Genomic DNA, 15541 nt, shown 5'->3' with positions numbered 1-15541 from the left:
GTGCCGGCGTGCAGCGCGGAGGGGGAATAACAAACAGCGCCGCTTCCTCTTAAAGGCGCAGGCACACGGGCTCCTCCCAACAGCCCTGAGGCCTTTTAGTACTGATCGTTGCCTGATCCGGGTTAACGTGATAAACCTGGAGAAGGCCAATTATTCAGGAGACGGTGACGCTGCCCCTCTGAAAAGACGTGTCTTTAATGTTGCTAGTCGATGTACCACGGCAGCACTGAGATGGGAAAAAGCACCAAATCCCTCCTGTTAACTCAAGGCTTTTAGTGCTGCACAGTACTTAAATCGGTCGCCATAAGATCTGTTAACAGTCTCTGTCAGCGCTCACAAATTCTGTTTGCAGCTGATGCCGCTGGCCTTGTGAATCGAGATGCTTCACTCGAGCACGCCTCAGCTTCTTCAGTTATACAACGAAGGCACCGCAAACCTTTTCAGACAGCTCAAAGCAGCACCTTCAGGTACGGCAGATCAAAGAAAGACGCTTTCAGCAGCCAGGAGCGAAAGGTTTTTCCCCACTCGCAGCACCAACGAACACGCAGACGCTGCTCCCGCTACGCCGCACCCTCCGTAACCAGCGCGGAGCCGCCAGCAGCTGCCCGGTCCTGGGGGGCTCCCGCGGGGCTGCAGCGCCCCCTGGCGGTCTCCAGCGCTACGACAGGGGCGGGTGGGAGCGCTGGGACACGAAGGGCAGCCTGGAGCCGGGTGTCAGGGAAGCCGCCTCCCATCGGCCTGCCCAAATTCTTCTCAAGTTACTAAATGCTGTTGCTTACAAAAAGCCTGCTTCACCTCTTAGCTAACACAGATCCTCGAGGCTCTACGCTTGACCTTAATACCCAGCACTAGATGTAAATCAATGGCAACCCCAGCAGTAAAGCTGCAGCTGTACTTGGAGGAGCAGAGGAAATATTCATCAGCTTATCACGAGGAAAAGCACTTTGGCATCAGTGCTGTGCTTACAGCAGGCCATCACCTAAGGACACACAACCTGCACAGAAGTTTGCTCTCACGATGCTATCCAGCAGCACCGACCACGTTCAAAACACTGCTGGTTATTTGCTCACCAGCAGCTCTCTCTCACCTGTCAGTGAGAGAGTTTTAATACCCCATAATATGCTGATCACATTCTTTTTCTCCATTTATGACCAAGCTTATCTTCTACCGCTTCTGTCTTCAAATGAACTGTAGATAAATCAAGCAGGAACTGATTCCAGAGGTTTGTTACCGAAGGCTCTGCACACGGAAGGCAGGCTTACCTCCTTTGCTGGTTTTCTTTAGCCACACATAGTGGCAGATGCTGTGGTATGGGAAAACCAAGATAAGTGCCAAAAGTTTCCAAATAGTTCAATGTATATAAGATACTTCTTTTTCTGAGCATCCGTCCAAAGGCCACTATCAAGATTTGGAAGTTTACTATGTTCTAAGCACAGTTTCATAACAGAAATCACACAAAGAATTCAGAAGGAAGTAGTATTTAGTTGTAGATCTTTTATGAGCAAAGATATCTGAATGTGTCACATTTCAAGAGCATCAATCTTTCCTTACAAGAAAAGAAAAAAAAAATATCACAGATTTTCAGCTAGAGAGGTCCAAAACTGTTTCTGCAGATTAAAAGTGCATGGAATACATGCATCATCCTTCATACATAACTTATTTTGTAAAAGATTGAGAACACAGTGCGTATTAAACAATACTTAGAGTTAAAATTACCCAAAGGGAAAAAAAATCTCTCTTGGGAGACAGAGATTAACTGAACATCCTCCTGGACGGCTGAGCAAGACCTCAACAAGTGGTTTTCTGTACAAGTGGTTTTGAAATCACGTGGCAGGTTATGGAACATTCAAACAAGGCAAATCAGAACAAACATCCTACAAACTCCCTCAATTCCATGTTATTTTGTTACAGATAGTTACCGTGGCCTATTGTGCACAGGTTCCACACAATGCTGTCTGCCTCAAGAGATCAAACTTTAACTCCTTTACTGTGGTCCAAACGAGTGACTGAAGGAATTCAGCAGTTTTTTTCAGCACTGAGCCCCTGCTTTCCATGTATCTTATTTAAACTTCAGCTATTATGGAGCAGATTTATCAAAGAGAGCTCTGTATGAAAAGCACAGTCAAAAGTTACAGCAGACGTAGGAAGAGCAGTGGCTGAAGAATGTGTTGAGCATCTTTGAAGGCACAAGTTCCCAACACCACTGCTGCAGCAAAACAGGTAGCTTATCATGTAAAAATAAAGTCCATTTTAATAGCAGTGTTTTGTCAGTCAACGTAGAATAAAACAAAATAGTTTACTTATGCAGCGATGGGGAAAGCTTAAGAGAAAAAATGAAGTCATCGTGTGTCCCATGAGAGATCAAGTCCAGAAATCAAAAGTGGTTTTTAAAACTCAGCTATTCCTAGCGTAAGAGAAGTCCTAACTTGTGCTATTCAGTAGCATCTGATAAAACCAGAGTTGTATTTGTATCTCAGTGGAGATGTGCACACTGGAAATTGGACAGCAGTAAAACTGAGTAGAAAAAAAATGTATATACTGCACAAAAATGTAGGATCTGGAGCTATAACTGAATAGTAAACCAAATTCAAACAGAGAGGGTAGAAGCTTTTTCATTTACCTATTGAGATCCATATGGAACCTATTCTGAAACTATTCTGTGAATATTAGAAAACAGGAAGAAATATTGCTAGATTGATTATTAGCAGTTACCTGACCAGCATAACTGGTCTGAAGTGGAAACAAGAAGCACAGCACATGATAAATCATGTTATCCTTATTCCTATGAGCAGGTAGAAGTTACGTTTTCCTCTCAGCCATTCAGTATACAACAAGCCTGATTCAATTAAAAGGAAATTTAATCTACAGCCATCTTAAGTAGGCAGACATTGAGAAGGACACCAGTAACTCACTTGCCACCACTGTCACACGTTCAGTTAAAGTGTAAATGCAGTAATGTCTTCTGCTTCATCTGTAAGAACTCCTTGGAAAGGAACTTCCCTTCCCTTAAATGGACATTGCACAAACGTGATTGTGCACAACACAAATGAATATTATCCACTCAGATGGGCTTGGCATTCTACTACAGATGGGCATAATGAAATAGCAAAGATGCTCCATGATTACAGGGATGGCACAGCAGCCTTGCAGTGAAACAAGAGCCCTTCCAAGTCTGAGATGGGAAGGGAAAAAATTCATTGCTTTACAAACTTTTAGAATAATGAGTGTGTCTTGCAGTGAATATATCTCTTGTTCTGGCTACTGTGTTTGTTATTAAGTGATATAATTTTCACATGAAGGTCCATAAGGAATTAGATACTATCATCACCACACAACAGCTGTGTTCCAGCAGTACCACCTGATGACTGGGCTCTATACGTGTCAGTGTGAATAACTGAGCTAAAAGAGTCAAATTCTTTCTGAAAAACCCTAACATGACAACACCAAAACATAGGGGCATCACAGGCTCCAATGTGTCTGACACTCAGAGCATCTGTTCAGAGGGGCAGAACAGCACTCAGCTTCTAAAAATACATTCCTATCCTTCCCCATCCATGACACTTGGGGATTCCTGGCTTTTGCTGGTAAAATTACTTCTGAGTCCATGCCCATAGACTTCATCAATATTGAATGTGGAGAAAAAAAGACTAAAACTTACAGGCATCCTAGACTGATAGCTGCTCCTTTTACAGGCATATATATATATATATCTGCTTTGGGTGAATTCATTTAAAACAAACCTTTTACGTTGTTCCTAAAACTCCTGACCAAATTTAAAGTCTTCTTTGGTCCCTCATCCAAAAAACAGCTTCCCATTAATCGAGCCAAGAGGTGCCAGAACTGTGAAAGTGCAGAAGACTCCTAAAAACATTGGTTTCCTTTGGGAAGAGAGTGTTTCAAAGGAAGTGTAATCTATACCAAGTGCAATCTTCCTCTCTGGGCAGCTCACTGCTGCCAGGCCACGGCAGCCTGACAGGAGCTCAGAACCAGGGGGAAACCCAGATCCTTGCAGAAGAACTAAGCGAGCTCAGCAGCAAGCTGAAATGCTGTGTCTGGACCTTGGCCAGTGAGTCACTGTATTACCAGCACATCAAAAAGAAGTCTAAATACAGCTGTAACTGAAGCTCAACATTCTTATCAGTAACAATAATTGAGGAAACCTACACTGACCAAGTGGGTTAATTTTGGTTTGGAAAAAAAAGAGGAAGAAAAAAGTGACTGCTTTTACTACACTTCACAGGCTGAACTGTCTGGCTGTCCACAGATTCTGCTTTCTGTTTCTCCTGTGCATTGTTTCTCTTTCTCACCCTTCAAGTTATCCGAAAAGTAAAAGCAACACAAGCAATACATACACAAAAGGTACACTTTCAGAAACCCTTTAGCTTCTGTACACTAAAATATAACTGGAGTAACTGACGTGTCTTGACATCTGCTTAGGAACACGTGTGACTGATAAAACAACACTTATTATCTACAGGTATCCTATCCAGCAACTTTCTTCTTAGTCACAACTATTAGTGAAGTGCACCTTTGCTACATGATCTATTTACAAACGTAAACTATGTAATTAAAGTCTTAAAATAAATAGACAGCCTTTACATTAGGTTGCAACCTGACAAGGTCAAGAATCACCTTCCCAACAATGTGATTTGTGCACGTTGCTCAACTTCTTTTTGATTAAATTCCTTGGCTCCATCTGTCCTGCAAAGTCTTCCTTGTTTTCCTGTCTTTACACAGGATAGTTGTGTAAAAACTCCTTGAGCTTTGTTGGATAGTCTGTCATGACTCCGGTTGCTCCCAGATCGAATGCTCTCTTGTATTCTTGTTCTTCGTTCAGTACCCAAATATATACCTGCAATACAGAAAGACCCATTATTACAGGAAATACTCAAATAAAGAGTAGTGACTGCTGACCTAGATTGTTTTGTGTGTGACAGAGATGATGCCACACGTATTAAAACCATTACACTGTGATGCCAAAACACACAAATGTATCCTTCTTCAAAGGCAAACAGTGTGTGGGAAGACATTTTCTGGCTGAATTCAACTCCAGTGTTACCCAAATCTTCAGGCTCTCCAAAAGTCAAGAAAAGCCCCAATCAGGAAAGCAGCTTTGCACATTTTGTAGCTCAAGTTTGTCCACCCCCCACTCTTCCCCCAGTCTAAATAATGAAGATTTGCTTCAGGTTATGTAGCTCTACAAAGGATTTGAACTGAAGTAATCCTCACAGAAAGGAACAGAGAACATGAACCCATCTTAAGGCCACGTCTGCCTTGTTCAGATTCTCCCCAGATCCAAAGCAGATTTCCTCTAGCTTTGCCACACTGTACCTGAATGCCCCGAGCAGTGAGGTGATCAAAAAGTGCTTTCCTCATTAGCAGCCTGCAGAAAAGAGAAAGATATTTGTTCAAGAACAAGGAGCATAGATGGAATTTGTAACATCAATTGATGTTCTGTAATACAATTACCACAGAGCATTTAGATTCAATGGTTTCCACAAGAAAGTGATTACAAACTCAACTACAGAAAGCTTGAACAACTCAAGCCCACCTAACATTTCCAGGCTGAATTAATGATGGGTATTTGTATCAGTGTTCTGAAGATCAAACCCTTGTTTCCTGCACAGACACTCCAGTATCATGACCAATGCATCAATCCTTTTGCCTTCAGATGAGATTTTTGTTCCTCACATCAGATGAGAGAACTCTCCTGATTTGCCACTTAATAAAGCAAATGGATGGCAAACCCAGAAGCAGCAGCAGACGCTCCCTGCGTCTTCTAAAATTGTCCAAGTTCCCTCTGAAGCACAAATAGCCTTAAAATGCAACACACTCTGTGTGAGCCAAACAGCATCTCCTCTGACAACATCAGGAAGCAGTCACAACCTTGTGAAACACAGCAGAGCTGTGCTGTGCATCTGCCTGCGTGGCAAACAACTGAACACGCACTCAAGTATTTTCAGTCACACTGGAATACTCTGCACTGTTACCTCAGTAAGTTCCTGCGTGTGTGCACGAAAAAAATAAGTATACAGGAACATAAAGGAAAGATCTGAATATGACTTATGCTGCACTGACAAAAATGCTAGGAGAATCTGAAAGAAATGACAGCCCAAGAAATACTTGTCGCCATCATTTGCTCTTCGCTGCTTAAGCCAACTGTCAATACTGAAACTAAATATGATAAAACATTTAATAAGGTTAAAATCTTACGTGTCAGCTAGCCAGATAATAAATTTCTGGCTTCTTGACATCTTTTCTGGTTCTTTCAGTCTGTTGAGGAAGAGAATAAAAAATTAGCAGAGCAGTGATTAAAGTACTGAGATGTTTCTGCAAAAGAAACGTGAAGAATTAGTCCTGCAGTTTCTCAGAGCAGTAATTTCCCTCTGACTTCAAGACAGTGACTTAGAATTGGGTTACAGAAGAGAAATGTGCCACACTTAAGAGGAGCAGCAGAGCTGGGTGTTACATTTTCAGTGTAGTATGAGAAACAAAGTGCATGGGAAATCTCAGATCTACCCTGGTACTGACTTCTCCTTGGCCTTAAACTAATTTGTTCTGTTCCCATATCTAGGAAAGAAGAGTGCAAAAACCTTACTTGTCCAGCACTGCAACATACTGCTATCTGGATGGCACCAGCCCACCAATCTTTGCAGGAGATGCTACCAAGCACTGATGTGCACAAGGATCCCACACTAGCAATAGTTTAACTCAGAGCTGGCTAGAGACATGTTAAAAATAGAGGATCATAAAATTTGCATAACTTTCACTTATGAATACCCAAAAGAAGCTGACCTAACAGGAAATAAATACTATTTGTTATCATCTGGGATAGGACTATCAAGATGCTGAGCATATTCTTTACAATCACCCTTTCCACTTAATGGACAGAAATGAACGGATTGACTTCTACCTATGCAAGGGAAGCATCACTACAAAACTTTTAATATGATATGGTCAAACCACCAGAACACTGAGAGCAATGGAGTCACCACTCCAGTCATCGATTGAGATAGGTCCCAGTGTCCCTTTACTCCTTCAGGAAACGAAAATTTCAATAACTGGGAGCCTCCTGTCTCTCCAGTCTGAAGTAAAAGCACTTCTTCCAACAGAACTGGACTCCTTCACTGTAAGTTGTGACACAGCTCCTTCAGAATGTACCACATCACTATCTGCCTAACTGCCTATGCAGTGTATTTCCCTTGGAGATGTTCCACTTCACTCTTTGTTCATGGCTCAATTTAATGCTCGAGCTGCCATGATCACCCACTTGTTTTACAGTTATTTCAGTGGGGCACCCACCAACCAACTCCAACTCACTTGAGGATGATGGAAGGCATGGGGATTTCCAAGAATTCTTCCTTGAAAGGAATGAATGGCAGCAGACCAGTGTAGAAGAGTCCCAGAAGCAGAAGGACACGTTGCAAACAGAAGATGATGGGAATGTCAGCATTCTGCAGGAACCAGGAATGAACAATTATACTTCACTGTGGTTAAGATAACCATATCAGCTTCCCTTTGGGCTAGGCATAATTTAATTTACTTCTAAATTGTGTAATTTCTTAGCACAAAAAGGAACAGCAGTTTCAGCTGTAAAACAGCTTTATGCCAATATAAGTGAGTGGCAACTAATATCAAAACCCATTACTTTAATAAAAAGAAACATACAACAAGCACTCTATAAGAATTGCTTTTGCACCAGATGAATGATGCACAACCCTGCCAATAGGAGGTCCTGGCATAAAAATCATAAGATTCCATATATTACAGAACAATTAAGCTTTGTTCCCTAAGTGCTGAATTACAGAATATATGGGTGCTAAGCTCTTACAGTTTTTATTGTGCTTACAACACCAATGCAAAATTTCAGATCATTATTAAAAGGCTAGCATGGTTCCATCAGTCTTGATTTACGGGATGCTCTCTGTACATGTCATCACATAGCAACAAGAGGGCAAGAACAAAGCTCAGCTGGATCCACTCTTACCTCCTTAAGACACTTGGAAACCACCTCGTAATTGACATTCCCCCATACTGTCAAATGCTCTCGTTTATACTGACTCACCAACTCTGAGACCTGCAAGATAGAATCCAAAAAGCAGAAATCTAACATGCTTTCATTGACTATTACATGCAGAATAATTTAATTTTAATTGCTACTTTTTTACTACATAAGTCACCACAGGAAAGACAGATCTCCTACATCCTCTCCCATTGTAAGATAATTACACTACATTTGCATTCAGGACAAAGAGAGAAGGATGCCATGGGAGGCAGGGCCAAAGACCCTACTGTTGTCCAGATAGATGACACCAGGGGCTTTCCCTTGTCTGCTGACATGGTTAGATCTTGCACTAGATCTCTACATTATTCCAAATGTGGTGCAAGATCTAACGTGAAGGACACCAGCAGTCTGAAATCCATATTCTAGGAAGGCTTCAACTCCAAGAATCTCTTTTCTTTTGGAACTTCCACGTCCTCACACGAGGTTCAGCCTCACATCTTTACACGCACCTTCCTGATCAACACGTTGTTGTTCACTTTGATGTCAATGTTGACAGGAGTTTGTGGAAATGCCTCAAACACCTCCTTCAGGAGAGGGATGCGGTTATCTTTTCCCTCCGAGTGACTTTCTGGGGAAACAAGAGAATTGTTGCCACTGCGGCCGTTTATAACATACTGCAGGCAAAAGCTGAGATGTCAGAGCATTTGTTATCTTAGCAGTAAAAACTATGCACAGAAATAAGCACGTTTTCCAAATTCAATCAACCATCCAACGAAACAACACCACCAACTTCACCCATAGTTGTAATTAATTATGAAAAGCTCATTCCTGCAATGAAAACGCGCTGAGGTATTTTGATGTCTAGGTCCAAACTGCACAAGATCTAGTCATTATTTTTGCAACAGCAGGAATGCAGGCATCATTAAAACCAAGAATGAGCCAGCATGGGCTCAGCTGCCACACAGCAAATGCAAAAAGAAAAATCTTTCCTTCTAGGAAAATGCACCACGGAGCACTCCCTAAGCAGAGGGGACAGATGGTAAAATCCCCAAATTTTAATGTCTGAAACTGCTTGTGGGTCTATGCAACACCACACATCGCCAAAATGATTGTATCTGCTTTTTGACACTTCTCTTGTCCAGATCCTGATGGAAGCAAACACACACTTCTCCACTCCCTTTGCCAAAATAAGACACTGACAGATGGAAAATGAGTTACCAAAACTGCAAACCCAAACAGCAAAAGACAAAAACTCACCTTTCTGAAAGGCGACATCCAACTTGCAGAGATATGGTGGAAGTTCCTTAAAGGGAAAAAAAAACAACACACCACTAACTTAAATGCAGAGATATAATCAGGACTCTTCTTGAAAAACACAAATATTCATAAGCCAGGTAAGCTACCTTTAAAGACAAAATTAATCAATTCTATTTCTTGCCTAAAAAGCAACTGTGCATTTTGTTCATTCATTTTTGGAGCTCTGCTACCTGCTGCTGAATGAGGCAAAGTGTGTCCAGACACCCCCTAAAAACCGAGAATTCCACTTATATTGGATGGAAAGGCAGTCCAGCAGAGCAGTGCAGTGGGATTCCTCTTCCAGTTTGCCCATCAAGTAGCTGGTTATAGGATAACTTGTTAGCTAAGCTTCCTCTCCTTAGGCTCTGCATGCACACACAGCCTTCCTGCCCACCCCAACCATTCTACAAACACACTCCTAAGCACCACTGAGCACTAAGATGTTCCTCCAACTTACAGAGTACTTGAGGTCAGATATGTTGACATCGACTCCTGTCGATCTCTTCAGGTTCTCATCATGGGACACGACCACTTGCTCATCTTTGGTCAGGTGACAGTCCAGCTCCAGCATGTCTGTTCCTATGTTAACAGCACTGGAAGCAAAAAAAAGTCTGCCTTGAAGCACACATGTACATGTACAGGTCCAGGCCTAACATGTGTGTGTTATTCAGCTGAACTAATCTCAGTGAAGGCACTTTGTCTGCTTTATGATGAAACAAATCCTCACAACTATACTGCCAAGCAAGGAACAAATAACTCTATTGCAGCAGAAAGGTGATGCAAGAATAAACAAAGCACTGTGATTCAGAGCTGGGATTTGGACTGGGAGCTTTGGCACTTTGTTGCAACCTACCACTCAACATATAGCAATATCACAGTTTAATGGATCATTGGCTCTACAGCTCTGTACCAATGTGAGATCTGTATCTCCACAGAGAATGCTCCAGATTCAGTAAAACGTGTTCTGACTGAGATCAGGTTGTAAAGCAGAACACATTTGCAAACGAGGACGGCAGAGTTCTTTGCTCGTTGAAGTTCAACCATGGCACACAGCAAGGCCTAATAAAACACAACGTATAGATTTTGTAAATGCTGAGCTGACCAGGAACTTCCACTGCTGTAAACACGGCGTTTAAAACCCTTCTCTAAACCAAGCCTGATCATAAAAGAAATGGAAATGAAGCAAGATAAAAATATCTGGAGAGTTTACTTAGCAGCTTCCTGTCAGGACAACACTAACCTCCACTGCAATGAGGACAGCTGTGTCTGTGAATGAACTGCTGGGTTCTCTTTTGTGCCAGAGCCCCAGGTACTTTCAGACAGTGCAGATGTCTTCTTTAGCTTAACAATAATTATTCTAAAATCTCAAACCACCACAGAAGCATTCACAGCATACGATGGTAAGAGCCCAACGAGTCCACAAGGATGTTTTTAACCGCTTTGGCACAAAGAACTAATTGCTCTCCAGAACGCAGTGGTGCTATTTGCAATTGGCAGCTGTGATCTGTTTAAAACTGATCTGGACCTCAGATGTGTTACTGTATGACAGTAAGGTAATTAAAGTGGTCAGAACAGAAGCAGTGTTATCACACAGCACGATCAGAGTCCCAGGACAGTCCTTAACAGAGTTTACCTCTGAGAATTAAATACAAATAAGCTGTGGCATAACTTTTCTTTTTCAGAGCTCCGTCCATATTAAACCAGTGTGGTACTACATCACAATTAAGACACGGTTGAAAAAGCAGCACTTTCTGGAAAGTGTCGTAGCAGAGTTGGAGAGAGGCAGGCCAGCAGGAACCAAACACACAGCTCTGCTCGGCTTCCATGGAGATAGAAAAGACTGCAGCACTTTCAATGGCACTGTTTGGATGGGGAAGCTGGCACTGCTCTGCCTGCAAGGCACTGTGCAGACTGCTGAGCCCACTCTGAGCAGTTAAACCCAAACAGCAGCCCCAAAGGAACAAAGAGGAGCCCACATAATTTGGTTGCTGCTCTTTGGCAGCTGTGGTTTGAGATGTGCTGCTTTTCCAAGGGCTTTTGAGAATGCTGTTAGAATGCACTGCTTCTTAAATGCTTGGAGGCTTAAAGGGCTTTCCAGTACCAACTCGATTGCAAACCCGTAGATAAGAGGCTTTCACACATTGTGCAAATGAATTATGTGTGTGTGGGGAGAAAACATAACTCAAACCTTCCTAATAGCTTTACAGATGGTATATTAAGTTCATTAACGTTAAGACTTCAGTCCTCGTGGGAGATGAATTCTTAACCTTCTGTACAGAGGAGGGAACTGAACACCATTAAACCACAGAGTATGGAGAGCAGTGCATTCAGCAGCCAAAATTCAGATGACCCGAATGGCAGCAGCACATGGGTACCTGAATCTGAAATACCTTCTGAGAAGGTAAAAAAAGCGTATGGTACTACTTACAAAAATAGCTTCAAAATGATAACCCAACAGACGTAAATGTCCATCACACCTGGAAGCACCACTGTTTAATTTGCTGGAAGATGAAGAAATGAGACCCCAGATTTCCCCATGTGAAATTAGAGCTGAAATTAAGCAACCCATGCAAGTCATGCACAGTGCTGTAACCCAAACTGGTGGAAGTCAGATCATTAGTGATTACTTCACTCATTAAAGACAATGAGGACGTCACAGATACAGACATACAGGTTCCGTTTGTACTCACTGGTGAAAGGCTGCCATCGTGTTTTCCAGGTTCTCCCCAGCACCTATAAAAACAAGAACAGGCACTGAAACCTTTTCCTTCACCTCAGTAGAGGAAAGAAATACAAAGGTGTGAGATTAGAAACATATTTTGAGGAATTAGGATGAAGACATTAGGAGGAATTAGGATGAAGAGATGGCGGGGGGAAGCCAAGGCTGTCCCCTTGGATCTGCATACTTTGAATACACAAATGAGAGCATTTATTTTAGCAAATGTAGCACCTCTTCTGTCAGTGCTCCTGAAACAGCACCGACCTGTCAGCAAGGGGCAATGCTGCTGGCAGAGAGGGGTCTCACACACGGGGAATGAAGCACATTAACTCCAGTGGAGAAAAGAAAGGAGAAGCCAATTCATTCCTTTCTCTGGCAGAAATAAACCCTGCAACTTGTTATTCTTTACATAAAAACCTTTGAAGCATCAGCGTGGTGACTGCAGGAAGCTACAGGGAACCACGAGGAAGGATATTGATGCAAATCCTAACTACTCTGCAGCGAGGAGGGATAGGCTCTGTAAACAGCAATTATAGGAGCTGCAGCGAGGCCCTGCCCATTAACGAGGCCGTGTCAATACTCATCTAAGTCTGTGTTTAGCCAGTAAAGCAACGCAATTCTACGTGCATCCAACCAGCAATTTACAGCTGTTTTCATTGGGTTACCTGTGCTGGTAAGCTTACAGAGAGGCTTAACCGACAGAATCCAAATGACCAAACCTCTGTGGTTTAACATACGGTAAATCCACTGCAACTTCTGCAGTTTGGCATTCAGTGATGTTTTATGAAGTTTGGCTTTAGCGTTAGGAAGAGGTGGAGTGGTAGAAGTGACACAGGGATAAGGAGAGCGTGAGAATCCCATCTGACAACACTGATAAGTGCCCAACAGATGGGAAAGCCCCGCACAGCACACAGATTATTAGTTATAAATTAACTACAATTAAAAAGCTTTAGATAACTTATGAACTGTGACAACACAGCCCTAATATCCTGAGCTGGGAGAGAGGGAAAGAAAACTGCAGCCAGAATATTATCCCAACATTTATGGGCAGAAATGTACAAAAAGAAGACTTCTGATGACTCCTGTGACAAATTATGTGTTGGGCAGGGAGGAGTGGGGAGTCAAACCAGCTGGAAGCAAAAAGCCTGACTTGTGTTATGGGGAAGTGAGGAAAAGCACTCAGAGATCAGCTGAAATGGGAGCTGTACATCAGCAATATGGCTTCTGTAAACCACTCTCAGAAAAGGGAACTACAGCAAGCAAGCTTTGCAAGCATCCCTGTGGGACACGAATGACCCTCACTAAATCTGGTTTCTTCAGTACAAGCGAGACACGGATCTCCCAGAGAAGGGCTGTGAAAGTTAAGCAGTGAGAGATCCTTGGTTGAAAGCACTGGGATTATTGCCTGGGGGACAGAAGCTCAGGGAGATCTTATCCCCAGATACAAATACCCGAGGGGATGGAGGCTGAGCCAGCCCTGCCATGGGGCACCACTGAGATGTGATGAAGCAATGGGAACAGACTGAAACCCTGGGATTCACTTTAAGCACATAGGTAAAAAAAAAAAAAAAAAAAACAAAAAAACCTACTTTTTGGAAGAGTGATCAAACACAGGTTGCCCAGAAAGGCTACAGAGCCTCCATCCCTGGATGTACTCATCACTGGGCAAGGCCCTGACCAACCTGCTGAGGGTGGTCTTGCTTTGAGCACAGGGTTGGACACAGAGACCTCCAGAAGGTCCAACCCACAACTGCTAAATGAAAATACGTACCTGCTCAGTGGGAAATCACTGAGACACGTTCCAACTTCAACCACTCTGCCATTCCATGACATCTCCCACAGGCTGACACACGTCTGAGAATGCCACCTTGGTCAAACAACAGCTCTGCCATTAGGTCTGTGCAGACAGACGACTCCAGCACAGAGAATCAGGATCTCATTATTGACCCTGGCAATGAGCAATTTCAAAACTACGCCAAAAGTAAAGAAATAACTCAGGGATGCATCCACAGAGGAGCTATGAACTGAGATAAGAAAGCTCCTGTATGAAAGAGGTCTCCAGTGAGGAACCATAAACTTAGATAAGAGAGTCCTGCGTGAAGAAAGAAGCCAAACCAAAGCATGCAAAGCCTCACCTCAGGGAGGAAAAAGTCAAACAAGCGTTACCTTGAGCTCTGCAGTCAACTGAAGCAATGCAATAAGGAAACCTGACACTGCACGTAAAGCCGCAGCACGAGGAGCAGCAGAGTCCCACAGGAATCCATCCTGAGGTAAACACTGCAGGGTATGAAATGTAAGCAATCCTCAGCCCCGTGGCAGGCGATGAGCAACGCTGCCCAGATGTCACTCGGGCTTTATTTCCACCCAGGTGCACCTGTGCTGCTCACACAGACACGGGGCAGCTCCGAGAGCCGGACTTTGCCTCCAAGCACCCGATGAATAATGCTCCCTTTAGGGAAAGCTTTCCTGCCCTTCTCGTGGCACCCAGTGCTCCGTCGGAGGCTCAGGGCTGTGTCTGAGCTGAGGCTGCAGCGCAGAGGCGTGAACAAAAGCAGATTAAGGAGGTCACACCGAGTGCCTGCAAAGTCACCCGCAAGTTTGCAATGGCTTCCCAATTAATGAAAGGGTGGTAATCAAAATTATCTGCCCAGCAGGAAATAAGCAGCAGACACGTGCCGAGCGAGGCGTGCTTTGTGCTATATTTAAGGTGATGAGTTATAAGAAGCTCAGCGTGTCCCATAAAGCAAATGAAAGAAATCCAAGCAGGAAAAGCTTTCAGAGCTCAGCTCCTCGTCGTGTGCTTTAATAACTCACAGGAAAGGAGAAAAGATGGAACCGCACTCAAAGCCCACACAAAGCACATCCAAAGCACTCAGCCTACGGCACCTCGCACCGAAAATAGGGCAAAACCCGAGGAGACAACGGCTGGTGTTTCTACCGACGGAGGTGTTTCTACCAACGGAGCACGGCCGGCGCTGACCCCCACCGGCACAGGACGAAACCTTCTCTGTAGTTTCCCCTTTGCAGAAGGTAGGGGGAAAAAAACAACCCCAACCCAAAACTTTTGGGGTCTTTTAGAGGAGCGCTTTTACCACCGCGCTCATCCTCACTGCGGAGCGGCGCTGAGGGCCGCGGAGGACGGAGCGACCCGCACTGCCGGAGCGGGGATCGTCAGCGCAGCGCCCGGAGGAGGAAAAGCACCGCACGGAGCTGATCGCGGCTGGCGCTGGAAGATTAATTAAGCTCCGAAATGAAGCGGCGGTCAGCAGGTGGCACCTAAAATTAGGCGGGGGAGGAAGGCTGGGAGCGGCGCGCCGCGGGCACGGCTCGGCCGAGATCCGCACCGCCGGAGGAGCAGCGCCGAGCAATGCGGGACCCCCATCACCGCCCCCCGCCCCACTCACCGCCGCGGTGCGAGATGTGCCGGCATCGGAAGCGCTGCCGCTTGGGCCGGTGGAGCAGCCCAGGGCATTTGAGGAGCAGCGCCGAGGTGAGGACGTATCCTCCCAGCGTGGACAGCA

The 15541-nt window shown here is 44.1% G+C and overlaps 1 protein-coding gene across 1 annotated transcript; it reads right to left on the bottom strand.

Moving 5' to 3' along the window:
* Window positions 1-1462: 1462 nt before the first annotated feature.
* Window positions 1463-15536, bottom strand: GDPD1 (glycerophosphodiester phosphodiesterase domain containing 1; the record flags this gene model as incomplete). The annotated part of the gene is made up of 10 exons (XM_010722049.2): window positions 1463-4852; window positions 5332-5383; window positions 6214-6273; window positions 7321-7454; window positions 7988-8077; window positions 8515-8633; window positions 9263-9308; window positions 9759-9894; window positions 11992-12034; window positions 15425-15536. Coding segments are annotated over 10 exons (915 nt in total), but the record flags the coding sequence as incomplete, so codon positions are not given.
* Window positions 15537-15541: the final 5 nt, after the last annotated feature.

The sequence above is a fragment of the Meleagris gallopavo genome, chromosome 21 (assembly GCF_000146605.3).
Source record: "Meleagris gallopavo isolate NT-WF06-2002-E0010 breed Aviagen turkey brand Nicholas breeding stock chromosome 21, Turkey_5.1, whole genome shotgun sequence".
In the NCBI taxonomy this organism is placed as follows: domain Eukaryota; kingdom Metazoa; phylum Chordata; class Aves; order Galliformes; family Phasianidae; genus Meleagris; species Meleagris gallopavo.
This window is presented reverse-complemented; position numbering and strand designations above follow the sequence as displayed.